Source organism: Pongo pygmaeus, chromosome 12 (assembly GCF_028885625.2).
Source record: "Pongo pygmaeus isolate AG05252 chromosome 12, NHGRI_mPonPyg2-v2.0_pri, whole genome shotgun sequence".
In the NCBI taxonomy this organism is placed as follows: domain Eukaryota; kingdom Metazoa; phylum Chordata; class Mammalia; order Primates; family Hominidae; genus Pongo; species Pongo pygmaeus.
In genome coordinates this window covers 45,444,155-45,463,444 of record NC_072385.2, presented here as the reverse complement: position 1 = coordinate 45,463,444, position 19,290 = coordinate 45,444,155, and the positions used below count along the sequence as shown (strand labels likewise).

Below are 19,290 nucleotides of genomic sequence, written 5' to 3'. Positions count from 1 at the left end.
GATTCTCAGTGAATTGAATCACAGGATATATGACTGTAAGACCTGTCACCCTTAAAAAGGACTATGAGGGCTTGCTGAGGAGGGGAAAACAAGGAAGCAAGTCTCTCCTACCACGGCCCAGGGGACTGTGAGGACAGAAGGCTTGTGGGTTTGAGGGAGAAATGTCTTGCAGAGGATCATAGGGTAAAATAGAATGAAGGATGATTTTTGTAAATGGTGATGCGCCTTAGGACAACTACATATTTAGTCCCTTATAAGAGAAATTGAGTAGTTGGTAAAACAACAGATAATAATTATTAAATGATGAAAGAGAGAAACCACAGATGCAAAGATTCACTTTATTTATTCATTCTCCTCCAACATTAGCATAATTAAAGCCAAGGAGGAGGAGCGGGGTGAGGTGAAAGATGAGCTGGAGGACCGCAATAGGGGTAGATCCCCTGTGGAAAAAGGGTCAGAGGCCAAAGGATGGGAGGTGGTGAGGCTGGGACTGAGGAACAGGTGGGGGCCTGGGGCACTTCTCCCTCTAACACTCTCCCCTGTTGAAGCTCTTGGTGACGGGCGAGCTCAGGCCCTGATGGGTGACTTCGCAGGCATAGACTTTGTGTTTCTGGAACTCTGCGTTGTTCAGCGTCAGGGTGCTGCTGAGGCTGTAGGTGCTGTCCTTGCTGTCCTGCTCTGTGGCACTCTCCTGGAAGTTACCCGATTGTTCGACGTTATCCACCTTCCACTTTACATTGACCTGTCTGGGATAGAAGTTATTCAACAGGCACACAACAGAGGCAGTTCCAGATTTCAGCTGCTCATCAGATGGCGGGAAGATGAAGACAGATGGTGCAGCCACAGTTCCTGAGGAAAGAAGCAAACAGGACAGTGTTTAAGTAACAAAGTTCTGCCCTTGGGTGTGTTGTTTGCGGATAATCACAGGGCATGTTAGGGACAGACAGAAAACAGCATGCTTATCCCGGATAATTATAGCAAGGAGACCAAGAAGTGTATTTAAATTCTTGATGTTTTGAGTTTCTTCCTAGCTTCCCCCTATTCCTTAATAAAGTTCTAAATTGTTTTGTTGGAGCTCTTTGCAGCCATTCTGAGGCCTTTGCATGTTTTTCTGACCTTACAGTAAACTCAATGCTTTAGGCAAAGAGAGGCCACGTCATCTGACCTCCTCAGAGTTTAGAATTCAGAACGGGTCTGAAGAAGACCAGGCAGCGGCTGAGTCAAGGAAAGCCTCCGTCCGCTTTTATTTCCCCTGTGCCTCTTCCAGGACTATGCTGGGATAGCAGGCTCCCGGGGGTTACTTTGGCTAAAACCTCCCTGCAGAGCAGGCCCTGAGCCCTGCCTCTGCGCCTGGGTGGTGTCAGCCCCTCCGCCTTCTGACTGTTCCAGCAACTCTCTAAGCCCTCCCAAAGGCCTCAAGGCCTGTAACCATATGCGGCAATTTTCAGCCATACCAGGAGAGGTCAACTGTAATTTTGGCCACCTGCCTAAGAGGAAGTGGCTAGCTTTACTTCTGACCCTCAGCAACTGCCAGGTGGCCTCTTGGAAATCCCCCTCTGGGGGATTCCAGCCATCGGGTGGGAGAGCAGTAGTTAAAATGAAAAATAAGAATCTTTTGCTGGGAGAAGTCAACAGATAGGGAGAAGTCAGCTGATAACAGAAATAGTTTGTTCTTTTTTTAAACTAAACTCACTGTTAACCAAGCAGTTCAACATGAAAGACTGAACTTTTATGTTTAATATTTTCTTCTCTTTTAACCTTCATTACTAATTTTTTTCAGATAATTGTATAAAACAACCATGGTAGCAAAATAATGTGATCACTGGAAAATAAGCAGGGAAAAGCATGCTATGAAGATACTCCTATCTGGGTGAATTCTTGATAGGTTTACATTTTTCATCTGGCATTTAAACATTAAACAATTAATGTATTTGATATGAAAATTATTTCAAGATATCTTATTAGCTTTTAATAGAGTTTAAAAAGTGTTTAAAAGAGTTTTCAAAAGGCTCTAAAATCATTTTGAAATAGTTTAAAACAGTTAGATAGTTTTGAATCGTTGTAAGTTAGTTTTAATAGAGCTTTAAAAAGTCCCTAAAATAGTCCTATCAAGTTGTTGCAGACCAAAATAATCCTCCCTAAATATCACTTTTGAAATCAGCTGGGGTAGACGACAGCAACACAATGACAAATCCTTAAACTATTTTAGAGATTATGAAATTAAAATACTGAGATTAAAATTTTCCTATCACAGAATTAAGGTACTGGAAAATATGTTTAAGTTTTTACTAATCACATTGCTATAGGTTTAGATATTTTGTACAACTGAAATATAATCACACACCGGCAGCTACATTTTTGAAAATTAAAAACATGGTCACAAATATATCTTATTTTAAAATCAGTTAATATACCTTAATGGTATTTAATGCCAAATTCAAAGTGAATTGATCAAGCCCTCAGTGGCCAGGTTATGGGTGTGATTTTTACTCTGAAAGAATTACATATTTCTTTCTTTTTGGTTGAGGTTTTGTTATTTGAATACATTTGATGAGAGGATATTGAAATAATTAAATAGCACTGAAAAAAAAAAAGCTTTAAATTCTTTACAATCCCCTAATGGACATTTTCACTAATGAGATATCACAATGAATGTGAATTTTATTTCTGAAATCTCTAGTAAATCAGTCTTCTCCCTGGTTTTCCCAGCTCAGCACCCATTATGTTTCTGTTCTCTTTCCCTTAGTGGCATTATTTGTATCACTGTGCATCAGGAAAGCTGGCTATGGCAGCATTAATCGGGCAGACACGGGGTGGCCACGGCCACTAGCGGCAAGGCGGCTGCCCCAAGAGCGCGGTGGCATGGCCACCAAAGCCACTCAATGAAGAAAGACCGCGGCTCTGTGTACAGCTCGCGGTGCCACGGCCTTCTTGGCAGAATAAAAATGTAGACAAGTAATAACAGAGGATAATGAAAGAACATGCTCTTTAAAATATTTCCTATTTTTTTCACAAACCCATGGTCATTAAAAAATGCAATTATTTACTTTTTTTCATTTAAACACATTTCTTTGAGATTGAGCTTTTGGGAATAACCACCTTTCCACCATTACAATAAGAGATAATTTCATGTTTAGTCTAATGTACAAATTGGATTTTTAAAAAATGAGCTCTATCTGTGAAGCCCTTATTCCTATAGAATGTGTCTTTTTGAGTTTATTACTTATTATAGACTCTAAAAACAACATTGCTGCTGATTTTCAAGTAAGCTGCTTCTTCTACATAGCAAATAGGTACACTTCACTTTTTCCTGATTTTTCTTAGGGCATGCAATTGATTTTTATAGTTGTCTGACAAAATAATTTATCAAACAAAAGGGAGAAAGACTAAAAAATATATTTTTCCACTTTTCTGTATCATGCATAATCAGCAACAACCAATACAATATTTGGCAAGAGTGAACAAAAATAAATTTAGTTTTGCTCGTTAGAAATACAAGGGTTCCTTTTTAGTTACACTTTTTTTTTTTTTTACTTTGTGTCATTCAGTTTAGAACAATTTAATCTTTTTGTCTCCAAATCCATTTTTGAAGCTGAGTTTAACTTTTGCAACCCATGGCAAATCTTAAATGCCCTCATTTACCCATCTTTACAAAACTCCTATTTAAGCCTCTAAAAGTCAATACTGGCAATCAGACCCAAATTTCAGAAGGCAATAGTGAAAAATTACTTACGTTTAATCTCCAGTCATGTCCCTTGGCCGAAGACGATCCACAGTGTTAACTTAATTACTTTCCCCTTAACAAAAATCTCTTTTCGCTGTTAATGTCACTAGCCTGACTGATGCAGAGAAAATCTTGCAATTTAGATGCCTCACTTAACTGGCTAGCGCTTGGCTGTTCCTTAAGATGAACTAATTTTCTGTCCCTTATTCATCTGACTTTTTGAAAGAATCTGGTACTCTTTGGAACTGACCTGAGCTAATATCTCGAACATAAAAATGCTCCAAATTTACAACCTTATAAGAGAAAGCATTAGGAAAGTGCACTTACGTTTCATCTCCACCTTGGTCCCTCCGCCGAAAGTGAGCCACAGTGAGGGATCTCACCCTTTCCCCTCAACAAAAACCTCCCTTGAAGCCAATCATATGAGATAGGCTGCTTGTTCAGAGAAAAATCTAGCTATTTCTTCCCCATTTCCCCCATGAATCCTATTCTCCTCTCAAACCCAATGATTTGTCTATTTGCTCAGCTGTTTAAGTTCATTTTCTGGTGTCCTGCTATTTACTTCTGGGTCACCAGGTTTATTTAACCAAAATATCACAAAACTTGCACAAATGATACAATGGCACCAAAATCTCATGAGTAATTGAGACAGATGTACTTACGTTTGATATCTACTTTGGTCCCAGGGCCGAAAGTGAATCACAGTGATTCGTCTTAACTTTTCCCTTTACAAAAACCTCCCTGAAAGGTCAGCAAGCCTCTTTCCCCCAGTGAAGTTATTTTGATTTAGAAATCTTAAAAATCAGCCACAAGCTGGCCTCCTGTGGAACAATTTCCCCTCCTCTGCACCTAACCTGGGAATGAAGTTTGTTAGATCCCTGGCATCCGACTAATGAAAATCCACACAAAGGAACACAAAGTAAACTAATTAGAAACAGTGAAGAATCAGTGGAAAAAAGTACTTACGTTTGATCTCCAGCTTGGTCCCCTGGCCAAAACTGTACACACAATGGTTCCTTTTAACTTCCCTCCTATACAAAAACTCCCTTTCTGACAATTGACCAAGTCTCTGTCCAGAACGTGTTATGTTCCCCAGGACATTTCTGAAGCTATTGCTTAGACAAGCAACTGAATCTTGCTTGCTCTTCAAAGAAAATGTACAATCAATTCTCGAGTTTGTCTACAGACTTATCTTTATCTTTCCCCTGAAGGATGTCAGAGTCTGATTGCAGAGTCAGCTTATAGATCACTTCATAGACACAGGGAACAGAAGACACAGACAACCGAGGAAGCAAAGTTTAAATTCTACTCACGTTTGATTTCCAGCTTGGTCCCTTGGCCGAACGTCCACCACAGTGAGAGCTCTCCATTGTCTTGCTGAACAAAAACCCTTTTCACCAAAGGGGAACAGAGTCCTGGGTCAGCTGCTGAAGCTCAGCTCCCTTTTTGAGCAGGTGTGGAAGCCTTGAGGCTTCCCTGACATAGCACGTGTTTATTTTCTTAGGTGAGATCTAAAATCCAAGAAGAGAATATATTTATGTCTATGCCCTGATGGTTCCTTTCTTTAGCAACTTGCCACATCTGGACTGCTCATTATTTATTTATTTTTTAGAAAGTAGACTGAATGTAAATTACAAAGAAAAACAAGCAATTAAAAAAAATGGCCAGTTTTTTTGTGCTTTCTTTTGGAGTGGGCTGGGGGGCTTTTGCAAAGGATAAACTTCATTTAGTGTAATTATGGAAATCACCAGCTTCTCAATGAGTAATAATTACAGGTTGTCTTACTATTTTATCTTCTCCTTTGCTGTAATGTTATTTTAAAAAAGGTAGACTAAATATATATCAAATTAAGGCTCATAACTTTGAAATGCATTTTGAAATGTAGCTACAGATGGTATACAAAACCAAAGTGAAGATTAATAGAGTAGAAAAGTAGACTTTACTTGGTTGGTTTGTCTGTTTTCACGGCACAGGAAGAGCTCAGCCCTTACTCAGCTGGACCAGGCACATGCCATCTTTGGAGCTGCCATGGGGTCCCAGTGTTCCATAGTGTTTCCATAGTAATCTCATCAACAACACTGAAGACCTTTTCAGTGTTTTCTTTTGAGTCCAGTTCCATTTTTGCAGCCTTGTATCTCTCTTAACCTTCCATCTCCACCCCTTCCATACATTACTCCCACCTCCCTACACTGCTTAGAGTTTTTCTATGGCCTCCAGCTTTTACAAGCACTCCCTCTGCTTGGGAACATCTTTGTCCACCTGGGTTAGCTTGTGAACTGCTAATTGTCTTTCAAAATTCAACTGAAGAGACACCTTTTCTCAGATTAGCCCTGAGCAGGTGACCTGAATTTACAGAGTACAGAGACAGGTCACTGGGCCTAGAGTACCTACTTATTTTTTATTTTTTATTTTATTTATTTATTTTTTTGAGACGGAGTCTCGCTCTGTTGCCCGGGCTGGAGTGCAGTGGCTGATCTCAGCTCACTGCAAGCTCCGCCTCCCGGGTTCACGCCATTCTCCTGCCTCAGCCTCCCAACTAGCTGGGACTAAGGGCACCTGCCACCACGCCTCGCTAATTTTTTGTATTTTTAGTAGAGACGGGGTTTCACCATGTTAGCCAGGATGGTCTCGATCTCCTGATCTCGTGATCCGCCCACCTCGGCCTCCCAAAGTGCTGGGATTACAGGCGTGAGCCACTGCGCCCGGTGGAATGCCTGCTTGTTTTTATCTGCTTTCAAATTCTCTTCTACCCTTCTAAATTATAAGCTGTTTGATGTTTCATTTGTCCTGTATTCGGGAGGCTCAGTCCAGTATCTTTACTTAGCAAATGCTTAACAAACATTTTCAGAATAAATTAAAAAAAAAATACATAATTGAAAATCAATAATAGATCAGAGATGCTATCATAGACCAAAGACTAATACTGACTACCACAATAGTAACTTTTACAACAGAAATCATAACTACAATTCTAAAGATTAGGGGTAGGTTTATTTGATTCTGTCACTGGCAGCTTTGCTAGTTGCCTTGAATAGCAGAATTAGCAGTTGGTCTCACCAGAAGATGAGGAATGAGAGAGATCAAGTTAGAGGTGGAGAGTTAACATTGGCAAGTGAAATTTAATGTGCAAAATAGCTGACCAAGGGCATAGTCCTTTTTTAAAGGGTACACAAAGTGATTTTCTCGCAGACATACATGCAATACCAATCATAAAGGGTGACATTTATTGAGCAGTTACTAAGTGCCAGACATTATAAATGTATCATCACATTTAATTATTCCCAAGACTCTATGAACTAGGAACTAATATTATCCCCTACTTTGTAGGTGCAAAAACTTGAGGGCAGAGAGGTCAAGGAACCAGCTTATGGCAGTAAGTGGCAGAGCTGTGACCTAAACTCAGAGCCCATGTACTTAACTGAACTATGTGCAGATTATACTCCAGGAGTAAAGTCACCCAATGGAAGCAACAAGCATGACAGGGAATGCTGGGATGGGGGAAGGTAAAAGGAACTTCTTAGACTGGGATAAGTGTGTCCAGACGTATATATAAGGCTACGCACGGAAATATTGTTTAAAGAGTGAAAAATAACTAAAATCCTCATTAATAGGAGTTTGGTTAAACTGTGCTAGAGCTTTACAATGTAGCACAAAGCAGACAATAAGAGGAAGACGTAGACTTCTATATAGTTACGTGGAAGGTGTTTGTGAAAATGCAGGTCACTGAAGAGTATGTGTGGTGAGATCTCATGATCCCATCTACATTGATTATATATATATAAAAAAATACGGGCTGAATTTTAAAGGACACATAAATTGTGCTTGGTAGTTATCTCCTGGGATTGCAGAGGAGGAACAATGACACTTTATGCCATCTCTTCCTACTCTTCTGTATGGTTATGTGAATATATTCATTTTATAGTTTTTAGAAATCATAAAACTGTACTAATTTTGAAAAACAGTAAACTCTGACATTGCCTATTAGCATTCTCAATATTCCTGTGCAATGCATAAACTTTTTAAATGATATGTACACACATGTGTGAGTTTTCTTTGTCAAATACTTCTCTATAATCTTTAAATCAAGCATGCCAAAAAGGTAAAAGCTTTCCTGTTTCAGTGTAGGAGATAGCCTTCTGCAAATGAAAGAGATGTAGGGGATAGAAACAGGAATGAAAAAGATGACTGAGCTGTTTGAGGGACTAATGTTCCTACGTCAGCTAATTGGAAATCTAATATGAACAGTGCAACCGAATAACTATTGTAAAGCAGTATTTGTAAACAATAAAAGATGATTATCATAAGTACTATTGTTGCAAAAACTATTTTATTGATCACATGCAGTGGTGATCTGTAGGAATGATTGTTGTGATGTTTGCTGTAACATAAAATGAAACATGGGAAGTGGCTGAGATCTTTAGGTTGTGTGTGGTTCATTTTTTGAAAGCAAATGATGTCTCAGAAGCATCTGTGAGACTCTGCCAGGATCCACCATTCTACAAAATATCTGTGATGGACATTGATAAGATTGATTTGTTGAGGAAAGGCAAGGTGTCAGTAAGACAGTCTGAGAGGTTCTTGAATTTCATGTAAAAGAGTGCTGGAAATAGAATTTCTTGGCGAGCATTCCAACTAACTCATTACTGAAGCTGCTTTACATTGAACCCTCAGCAAAGTTAGATTATCAGAAAAAAAATATAAACTGCTGTGGAGGGGAGAGGAAGGAAAGTCAGGGAGGGAGGGGGGCAAGGAGAGAAAGAGACAGAGAGGGGAGAGAGAGAGAGAGGAGAGAGAGAGCACAAGCACACACTTCAATGCACATCTATAAATCATCCTGAAAACTACTGATAAATTATTTTAGTAATGTTCCTCAGGTGTAACATTTCAAGAAATATCATTTTTGCTTTTTATTTGGCATAATTTACTAGTCAATTTAGGAAGATCGCCTCTTATCAGTAACATACAGTACATCACCCAGTATGTCAGGGGACACGATGGCGTAAGTTTGCCTTTTGCAAGGTTTGAGGGATGGCTGTTTCCCTACCTGACTCAGGAAAGTCTGTAGCTGATATCCATCTTCAAGTTTGTGGTTCTTTCTCTCTCTATATATATTTGAGCTCAGCAGTCATGCTGGAGTCCAGAGTAGGTGATTCTTTCTGCTTTAGCTTGACTCCTCCTTAAGATTGTAACTCTCTCAGTTTTACATTTTTTTGTCAGACGTAAGCTGATATTCCACAAGGAGAGGAGGAAATTCTGTGTTTCATATCAGTGGTGCTTGGAACCTGATTGGTTGTCATTCTTCCAGCTAGTTTGTCACGAGTGGATATCTGTCCTGGATTCCCAAGGATCAAGGCTGCCCCATTAGCCAGGAAGACGGAGATAGAGGAGATGCTCTTTGCTGCCTCCAGGTTGTGTCTGTTTCCTCTCATATCTGAAGACAGATGTGCTGGCAGAAGGAAAGTCCTTTGTCCGGCCATGTGCAAATGCATGGGACATAAATATGAACAGAGATTCTGGTCCCACTCTAGAAAATGTAGATGTTCATCTTGTTTCCAAGGGGACAGTAAGGCTGCAGGTGTTTTTTGACTTCCTTGAGAGAAAGAGAAGATAGCAGCAATTGTGTCAGGGCTTACTATCCTAGGATGGGTTCAGCCACCGAGATTTACATATTCAATGCTGTGGTTTTTGTTTCATTTTGCAAGAGGAACGAGCCCCTCCAGCTCTGTCTTAGAGTTCCCTCCCCTCCCTGTCTATCTACTTGGCACCCAGCCCCTATGTTCTCTTCTCCATATTAAGGCATAGATATCATGGGCAACTACTGTTCAGGCTGGCTCTGGATGCAGTTGTGAAATCGATGAGTTTGGGCTTGGTTTTTCAGACCCCCAAATGCCCTGATAATCCTGGCTCGAAGGGGTGGCCAGCCCCTCCACACCTGTGGGTATTTCTCGTCAGGTGGGATGAGAGACTGAGAAAAGAAATGAGACACAGAGACAAAGTATAGAGAAAGAACAGCGGGCTCAAGGGACTGTCACTCAGCATACGGAGGACCCACACTGGCAGCGGTCTCTGAGTTCCTTCAGTATTTATTGATTACTATTTTCACTATCTCAGCAGGGGGAATGCGGCAGGAGAACAGGCTGATAGTGGGGAGAAGGTCAGCAAGAAAACATGTGAGCAAAGGAATCTGTGTCACAAATAAGTTCAAGGGAAGGTACTATGCCTGGATGTGCACGTAGGCCAGATTTATACTTCTCTCACCCAAACATCTCAGTGTAGTAAAGAATAACAGAGCAGCATTGCCGCCAGCATATCTTGCCTCCAGCCACAGACCGGTTTTCTCCTATCTCAGAATAGAACAAATGTACAATCAGGTTTTACACTGAGACATTCCGTTCCCAGGGGCATGCAGGAGACAGAGGCCTTCCTCTTATCTCAACTGCAAGAGGCCTTCCTCTTTTACTAATCCTCGGACCCTTCACGGGTGTCAGGCTGGGGGACGGTCAGATCTTTCCCACCCCACAAGGCCATATCTCAGGCTGTCTCAGTGGGGAGAAACCTTGGACAATACCCGGTTTTCCTGGGCAGGGGTCCCTGCGGCTTTCCGCAGTGCATTGTGCCCCTAGTTAATTGAGAATGGAGAATGGCGATGACTTTTACCAAGCATACTGCCTGTAAACATATTGTTAACAAGGCACATCCTGCACAGCCCTAGATCCCTTAAATCTTGATTCCATACAACACATGTTTCTGTGAGCACAAGGTTGGGGCTAAAGTTACAGATTAACAGCATCTCAAGGCAAAACAATTGTTCAGGATACAGATCAAAATGGAGTTTCTTATGTCTTCCTTTTCTACATAGACAAAGTAACAGTCTGATCTCTTTCTTTTCCCTACCCTGGCTGAGGCTAGAGTTCCAAGTCTAAGAGGGAGGATAGGAGGCGGACAGGCCAATGGAAACAACAAATGAACAACAGATGGAAACAAGGAATAGTGTGGATTTTTGAGTTCATTAGCGTGTCCTCCACTCTTTCAAAACCTCCTTTGCAATGACAGAAGAAATATAAAAATGATAATGAATTTATTTCATGGTTGGAGAATCATGAGTGGTCCTATTAGAAGAAAAAACTTTGAAGAACACCACAGAGATTTAAACCATGTCATCGAATTCATAGAGAAACTGGAATTTAAAAACATTTTTTCCATTGCAAAAACAGGAGGCGTTCCTGAAGCAGCCAGTTCTAGTTTTCCCCACAGAGCCCCAGAAAAGCCATACTTCAGAGCTATCGGGCTGAGAATGGTGATAGGTGGGCAGTGGAGAGTGGAATAACACCTGGGTCATCTCTCTGCTGGTTACAGACAGCTTGGCCCTCATGCTTCAGGCCGTGGGAATAGAGATTGAAAGAAAAAGGGGCCAAGTTAACAGGCATTCAATAGTAATGGGATTAAAAAAACCCTCCCAAACCACTAGAAGGAAAAGAAATAGACAAAAATAATAAACTAATCCAGCAAAATTCAGGAAAAGTGAATAAAAAATTGAGGCAAGCACGATACATAAAAGTACAAATTAAGTTTGAAGGACCAAGTCAAAATATACAGTCACAAACTATCGTGAATGTTATATAAAAATAAAAATAAAGCAGAAAGATGACTATGTATCTTTTCGAGGATATTTGATCCAATAGAGAAATAGTTCATTTGCTTTCTGTTTATGATTGATTAAAAACTAGATTGCAAAAAGTTAGATGTTAATGTAAAGAAAACTTTATGAAAATAATAATGGATTTTTATCTAGTAGAAAAGGTAACCCCAATGCTTATGGTTTTATTGCTCTGTAGGACATTCAAGTTGTGCATCTTATTTAGCAAACTTATTCCAACATTAGTAGACGTGTGTGTGTGTGTGCGTGTGCGTGTGTGTGTGTATGTACACACATAGGTGTGTGCATGTATGTGTATATGTATGTATGTAGGTCTATATGTACATACTAGCAAATGATAAAGTTGGTTCAAAGGACGATGTACAGTAGTACCTCCTTATCCACAGTTTTGCTTTCTGGGGTTTCAGTTACCTGTAGGCAACAGTAGTCTGAAAATATTAAAAAGAAATTTCTAGAAATAAGAATTTACTCATTTTAAATTGTGTGCCTTAGTAGCGTGATGACATCTCATGCCCTTCTGCTCCATACCAGCCTGGGACTGAATCATCCCTTTGTCCAGTGTCTCCATGCTGTCTACACTTACCCTCCTATTTAGATGCTTAGTAGCCCTCTTGGTCATCAGATTGACTGTCATGATATCCTAGTGTTTGTGCTCAAGTAACTCTTATTTTACTGAATTGTTCTGTTTTATTACTAGTTATTGTTGTTAATCTCTTACTGTGACTAATTAATACATTTTATCATAGGTAAGTATGTATAGGGAAAAACACAGCATATGTAGAGTTGTGCACTAGCATCCACTGGCGGGAGAATTTTGCTAAAGTTAGAAGAGAGAAGACTGTCCAGAAGAAAGAATTTTCTATACTTGCCACCTTTGTTCTGTTTGATGTCCCCATGTAAGTCTCAGTGTTATGATCTCTCTCCCCACCTCAATCACTGCCCTCTGTCTCTGGAAGGAAATTCCGCTTGGACTGAGGCCAGCATGGTGCTAGACAGGAGAGATCCAGTACCCACTCTGGGAAATTTCATAAGATGTCCGGTTCTCCACCTTCTTCAGGGACCTTTTATCATATCTCATGTGCCCATGGCATTTGTCACTGCCATCTGCACAACACTGAACTCCAACATCAACTGAGAAGAAAGAGAGAGAGGGAGAAAGAGAAAGAGAGAGAAAGAAAAGTCATTTGTTCATTGAGCCACACAAATTATTTTTTCTAATTAAATTATATATCCAAGTAGCTGCAATATGATACAATCCCAAATACACATACTTATTGAATATGATTCAAAGAGCATTCATTGAGTACTCTGTATCAAGCCACAATGTAAAATAAATGCAAAATTACTGGTGATTGTTATGCCTTTCTGTGGGACTTCACTCCCTCTGGTTGGAGGTACTGTGTAGGAGCACATGAGCTCCAATCAGGTGGTCTGGAGGGAGCAAAATGCCACTGTTGGAGGTTAAATATGAAGGGAAATAGCAGTAGGCATCGGACAGCATAGAGTGAAAAAAAAAGTGCATATACTTCTAGTGTCTGTTTTACAGATTCCTTGTTTTGTTCTTGTTTTTGTTTGTTTTTGTTTTTTTGAGATGGAGTCTCCCTCTGTCGCCCAGGCTGGAGTGCAATGCCATGATCTTGGCTCACTGCAACCTTCACCTCTCAGGTTCAAGCGATTCTCTTGCCTCAGACTCCTGAGTAGCTGAGATTACAGGTGCGCACCACCACGCCTGGCTAATTTTTGTATTTTTAGTAGAGACGGGGTTTCACTATGTTGGTAAGGCTGGTCTTGAATTCCTGACCTCGTGATCCACCTGCCTCGGCCTCCCAAAGTGTTGGGATTACAGGTGTGAGCCAGCACGCCTGGCCTCCTCGTTTTTTTAAAACTAGTTCAAACCCTCAACTCGTAACTTGGGAAATTCAGGTCATAGGAGGCCCTGTTATTTATAAGGTATCCAGCAACAATGCATGGAATAGAATATTTAACTATTAAAAAACTTATATTAGGTTGTTGCAAAAGTAATTGCTGTCCTTTTTTCCTTCCTCTTTCTTTCTTTTTCTTTCTTCTTTCTTTTCTTTCTTCGTCCCTTCCCTTCCCTTTCTTTCTCTTTCTCTCTTTCTTTCTTTCTTTCTTCCTTTCTTTCTTCCCTTCCTTCCTTTCCTTCCCTTCCCTCCCTTGCTTCCTCCTTTCCTTCCTTCTCTTTCCTTCCCTTCTTCCTTCCTTCCTTCTTCCCTTCCCTTCTCTCTCTCTCTTTCTTTCTTCCCTTCCTTCCCTTCCTTCCTTTCTTTCCCTTCCCTCCCTTCCTTCTCTTCCTTCCTTTCCTTCCCTTCCTTCCCTCCCTTCCTTCCTTCTCTTTCCTTCCCTTCTTCCTTTCTTTCCTTCCTTCCTTCCTTCCTTTCTTTCTTTCTTTTCTTTCTTTTGCCTTCCTTCCTTTCCTTCCCTTCCTTCTTTTCCTTCCCTTCTCTCCCTTCCTTCCTTCTTTCCTTCCTTCTCTTTCCTTCCTTTCTTTCCTTCCTTCTCTCTTTCTTCTTCCCTTCCTTCCTTTCCTTCCCTTCCCTCCTTTCCCTCCTTTCCTTCTTCTTTCCTTCCTTCTTTCTCTTTCCTTCCTTTCTTTCTTTCTCTTGCCTTCCTTCCTTTCCTTCCCTTGCCTTCCCTTCCCTTCTCCTTCCTTCCTTCCTCTCTTTCTTCTTTCTTTCTTTCTTTCCTTTTCTTTCTTTCTTTTTCTTTCTTTCTTTCTCTCTCTCTTATTTCTTTCTTTCTTTCTTTTCTTTTCTTTTCTTTCTTGTGTTCCAGGATGATTTAGTGTTACCTACAGTTCCCAGAGAAAGAATCCTGTCTTGAGGGGAGGCTGGGGCAGGGCTACTGCTCTCCCTACTCTGTGCTCTAGTGGCCAGGTGGCTCAGCTCTAGCTGCCAGGCCATGTTTCTTAGGGAATGGCATTCTGTCTTCTTAACAAGAACAAAATAGATGCCTAATAAATATAAGATGCCTTCAGCTTTTGGTATATGTGTAATCATAAATATAAATTTGTTTAAAACTTGAACTATTCTGATGTTCTCAATGGCTAGCCAAACTTAAAATGTGTATTTGGACTTGAATTTCCCACCAAGGGTGTTACTAGCTTCTTTACTGTTGCAGCTGCCTTTTGTTTTGTTTTTGAAAGTTTAAAAAATACACAAGGGGGCTTTTGCTTCCTGAAAGATGGAGTAGAATTATTTTTACCTATTTCTATCAAGTAAAATAAAAACCCTGGACATTGTATGTAAAGCAAACTTATGAAGACTCTGGAAGGTGGAGAGAAGAAGGCAGACCAGTTAGGAACACGGGGACCCAAGGAGCGACCCAGCAGTGCATTCCCCGGGGTTTCTTTTTGCCTCATCCATTCCAGACTTGGTTCTGGAGAAGTCTGTCAACTCGGAAACAGCAACAGGCCCAGAAAAATAAAAAGCCCTAATAAAAAGCTGGCTCTCTCTAGTCAAAGGAGAAAGAAAGGGGAAGCCCAGTAAAACAATTCTTAGGCAGTAACGTCTCCGCTCCATTCAAACACCCTAACTTCTCCTTCCTGAGTGGCAAGAGAGGAAATTGGCTGAGATGAGTTTAAATGAGATCCAAAGCCTCATAACGCAATACTCCAAAGTCGAGATTTCAACTGAAAACTACGCATCCCAACAGGAACCAGGGGAACCAGGAAAATCTCAGCTTTAATGAGACAGTTAAGAGGCGCTAATACCGACATGACAGAGACGTTAGAATTATCTGACAAGAATGTGAAAGCTGCCATCATAAGAACACATCAAACTCAACAACACCATCAATGAGTAAGATCATAAATCAACATTGCTGGAAAACTCCAACCAGCACCAGCAGAATTCGCATTCTTTTCAAGTGCCCACGGAACATATACCAAAATTGCCATATACTGGGCCATGTAACAAACCTCAACAAATTTAATAGAATTGAAATCACATGGAGTGTGTTCTCTGACCACCTGGAATCAAACTAAAAATCATTAATAGAAAAATAATGGGAAAAATGCCAAACCCTTAGAAACAAAACAACACACTTCTAAACAGTCCATGGGAGATTTCAAGGAAAATAAAAGATTATATATTGAATAGAATAAAACTGAAGATGTAACATATTATAATATCAAGGATACAGCAAAAGCCCAAAGAAATGAAAACTTATCCCAGAAAAATGAAAACTTATGTCAGCACAAAAACGTATACAATACACAACTATTCATAGTGGTTTTATCTGTATTAAAAAAAAACTGGAATCAGCCAAAATGTCCTACAATAGATTAATGGTAAAACAAACTGCGGTACATCCATCCCATGGAATAATTAGTATTAAAAAGTAGTGAGTTGGGCACAGTGGTTCATACCTATAATCCAAGCACTTTGTGAAGTAGAGGTAGGAGAATCACTTGACCTAGGAGTTTGAGACCAGCGTGGGCAACATAGTGACACCATGTCTCTAAAAAAAACAAAAAAAATAAAAATCAGCTGTGTGTTGTGTCCCACGCCTGTAGTCTTGGCTACATGGGAGGCTGAGGCAGCAGGATGCTTGAGCCCCGGAGTTCGAGGCTGCAGTGAGTTAAGATCTCGCCACTGCACTCCACCCTGTGTAACAGAGTGAGACTCTGTCTCTAAAAAAAATAAAACAATAAAATAGTGAGCTGTTGATACACATGACTTGAATGGATCTGAGGGGCATTGTGCTGAGTATAAAGGTCACATATTGCATGATTCCATTTACATAATGTTTTTGTCTTTTCAAAAATATTGCAAGGGTTGCTTCTTGGTTGTAGGGTGTGCGCATTTTTCAATTTACAAATTGGTCTCAAATTCGTGTATTAAGTTACATTCCCACATTTGCAATGATAGGTCCTCCATGGAGTTTCCTCACTCTACATGCTCTCCAATACTTGATATTATCAGGCTTTTTTATTTTTTTCCAGTCAAATGGGCAATACATTGTATTTTATTTTTGGTTTAAGATACATATTTGTGTTTTCTGATCACTCATGAGGTTGACCATTTAAAAATGTTTATTGGCTATTGGGGTCTCATCTGTTGTGAATCGCCTGTTTTTAAGGTATGCTCACTTTTTTATTGAGTTTCTTATTTTTTTCACTATTGCATAGAAGTTTCCAATCTTTCTTCCCTCCTCTTATTCTTTAATAACAGAATCCCAATTTTTTACAGGGCAACAGTGTCTCAGCCAAAAATCTAATTCCTCAGCTTCTTTGCAGTTAGGACTGTTGAGACATAATCTGAAATCTATTGTGCATTTCTGGAAAAATTTTGCTTGATTGACAGAGGCACTGCTGCTTATTTCTCCTTTGTGTTGTATCTTCTTCTGTCTGGAACTTGGCAGAAGCACCCATCTTGTAGGATGAAAGTCACAAGCTAGAGTGGAGGAGCAGGCAGGGAAAGGACCTGGGTCCTGCAGCAGCTGTCTAGCTCTGAACCACCTGCCTCCAGAGTCCTCCTTAGTGAGAAAAATGTATCTCTTTATCTGATCAAGCTCCTCTAGTTAGATTTCAACTACATATAGCTGAGTGAATACTGATGAATACTGAATAATGAATACTGGTACAACTTTCTAATATTTTCTCTTAGAGTTCTGCATTGAAGTTTTTAAATAAGTTTAGTCTATACCTTTCTTTTCCATTTTCAGTCTTCAATTTTGACTTCAAGATAATTCTAGTCCTATGATGTGATTTACGTTTCTAAATAATGGCATTTACCCTCTTTCACTATTCCCTGGAATTGGAAAAAATATAGGTTATTATTTATTTATTTATTTATTTAGGTTTTGGTAAAACTTAACCATATGTTTAACAGGACCTGGACTTTGATTTAAGCAAACGGGGTAAAAACAGTTTAAAGACAATCAAGGAAATTGGAAAAGGAAATGGGTATTGGATATTAGGGAATTACTCTCAATTATGCTGGGAATCATAATGGAATGGTGGTTGTTTTTTAAAAGTCCTTATCAGTTGGCAATGTATTAATGATTGGCTGAAAAATACTGCCAGTGTCTGTGTGTGAGGAGGTGAGAGAACAGAGTAATTGGATGGGGGACGGGAGGCGGTAGTTGAAACAAGATTAGCAAAATGTTAATTTGTGAAGCTTAGGGTTCATTATACTATTTGTGTATATTCATAAATGGTTGAACATTTCTATAAACATTAAAAATGAAAATAAAGTGGTCCCATGTTGCTAACTGTGACTGTCGCACTCTGTCAGCAAATGGCAGTGTTGTATAAACCATGAGCCTACACAGGCCGAATGGATCATTGTGCTTGCTAAGTAGCAAAAGCAATGATACAATATAAGCCAGGTCAGATTTTACTGCTTTTAGACAAAAGGGCAAGGTAAGATTTGCAGAGTAAAGAATAGGTACAGAGTAATAATAAATTATTTTAAAAATTCTAAGTGATTCATTAAAGTCTTATAGACAAGTTAGGTAGAAAAGTACGTAAAAACCCCATAAGCCTATAAACTTATTACAACTATAAAATCATTTGGTCTCTGTCTCTCTCTCTCAAACTCTCCCCTTATTTGCATTTTAAATCAGTATTTTCATACATATATATTTGCAAAACCTTATTGATTTTATTGATGAAAATGACTTCGAATTTGCTTTAAAACCTTATACGATAAACATAAATATTATTCTGTAGTTCTTTTTACCCAGCTTTTAACTGGCATAGTTTAATCTATGAAAACAGCTCCATATTTTAAAAGATTTTCTAACTATGACAACAGGCAACATTTCATAGATGATAAAATGTCTTATCAACTAATACCTAATATTTTAACAGGTTATGTACACTAGCTTTAAGAACCAGTTGTAGAATTTGATATATATAAAATAATACAGATCCTGTCACTGGGCAAACTTATGGTGGAATCATTTTTTGTGTTGTTTTGGACAAATTACTTATTCTTTCTGAACCCCTGTTTGGATATATATTTTTTAAAGCCCATAATTTGGGCACCTCATAAAGTAGTGAAGTCTGAAATTAAACAATCAATGTAAGAGAGCTAGTTTCCTTTCTCGGCAAGAGAATATGACTCTAAAATTTATGCCCAAGTTAGACTATTTCTATCTTGCCTCTTTCCCCTAGAATATTTGGGTTTAATTAAAAATTTACAATGAAATTAGAAAAATACAAATAAAAATAGAAAATCAAATGGAGATAAAATAACAGTGATAATCAAAATAGACCCCTATTTTGATCTAAAAAAGAAAAGAAAAAAAGCTAATTTGGACATCATAAAATTAAACTTCTGCTCTTCACATGGCACGTTAAGAAAATAAAAGGCGCCACACATTGGGAGAACATAGTCATAAAACACAAATGTGAGAAAAAATCATATGCAGAATATACAAAGAACTCTCACAGTCCATAGTAACAACACCCCAATAAAAACTTGACCAAAAATTTGAAAGGATATGTCATCAAAGAAGGTATATAGTGAAGTTACAATACTAGGCTCGAGCAAGTGGAACCCTCATTCACTGCTGATGGGAGTGCAAAATAGCACAGCAACTTTGGAAAACAGTTTGGCTGTTTCTTATAAAGTTCAACATACACCTACCAGATGACTCAGCAGTCCCAAAGCTAGGAATTTACCCAAGCGAAATGAAATCCTGAGTTCACACAAAAACCTGCATTGAAAAGCTTACAGCAACTTTATTCTTAGCAGCCAAAAATTAGAAATGACCAAATGGCTTTAAATTGTTAACTAGATAAACAATCTGTGGCATATCCACACAATGGAATACTACTCAACAATAGACAGTGAACTAGTGATACACGAAACAGCACGGATGAATCTCAAATGCATTCTCCTAAGTGAACAAAGCCAGACTCAAAAGGCTTCACATTGCA

At 39.3% G+C, this 19,290-nt stretch overlaps 1 protein-coding gene across 3 annotated transcripts in view; it reads right to left on the bottom strand.

Moving 5' to 3' along the window:
- Positions 1-324: 324 nt before the first annotated feature.
- LOC129026546 (immunoglobulin kappa light chain) overlaps positions 325-19,290 on the bottom strand; it is a 412,603-nt gene continuing 393,637 nt past the window's right edge. For 2 of the 3 annotated variants that reach the window (XM_054473724.1, XM_054473723.1), the window contains exons 3-4: positions 5,038-5,073; positions 325-849 (exon numbers count right to left, since the gene is read on the bottom strand). In XM_054473724.1, coding sequence (XP_054329699.1) covers positions 527-849; positions 5,038-5,073 — 359 coding nt within the window. In that variant the 3' untranslated portion in view covers positions 325-526. Of the gene's footprint in view, positions 850-4,690; positions 4,729-5,037; positions 5,074-19,290 lie in introns of all 3 variants that reach the window. The other variant, XM_063648571.1, reaches the window with a different exon arrangement.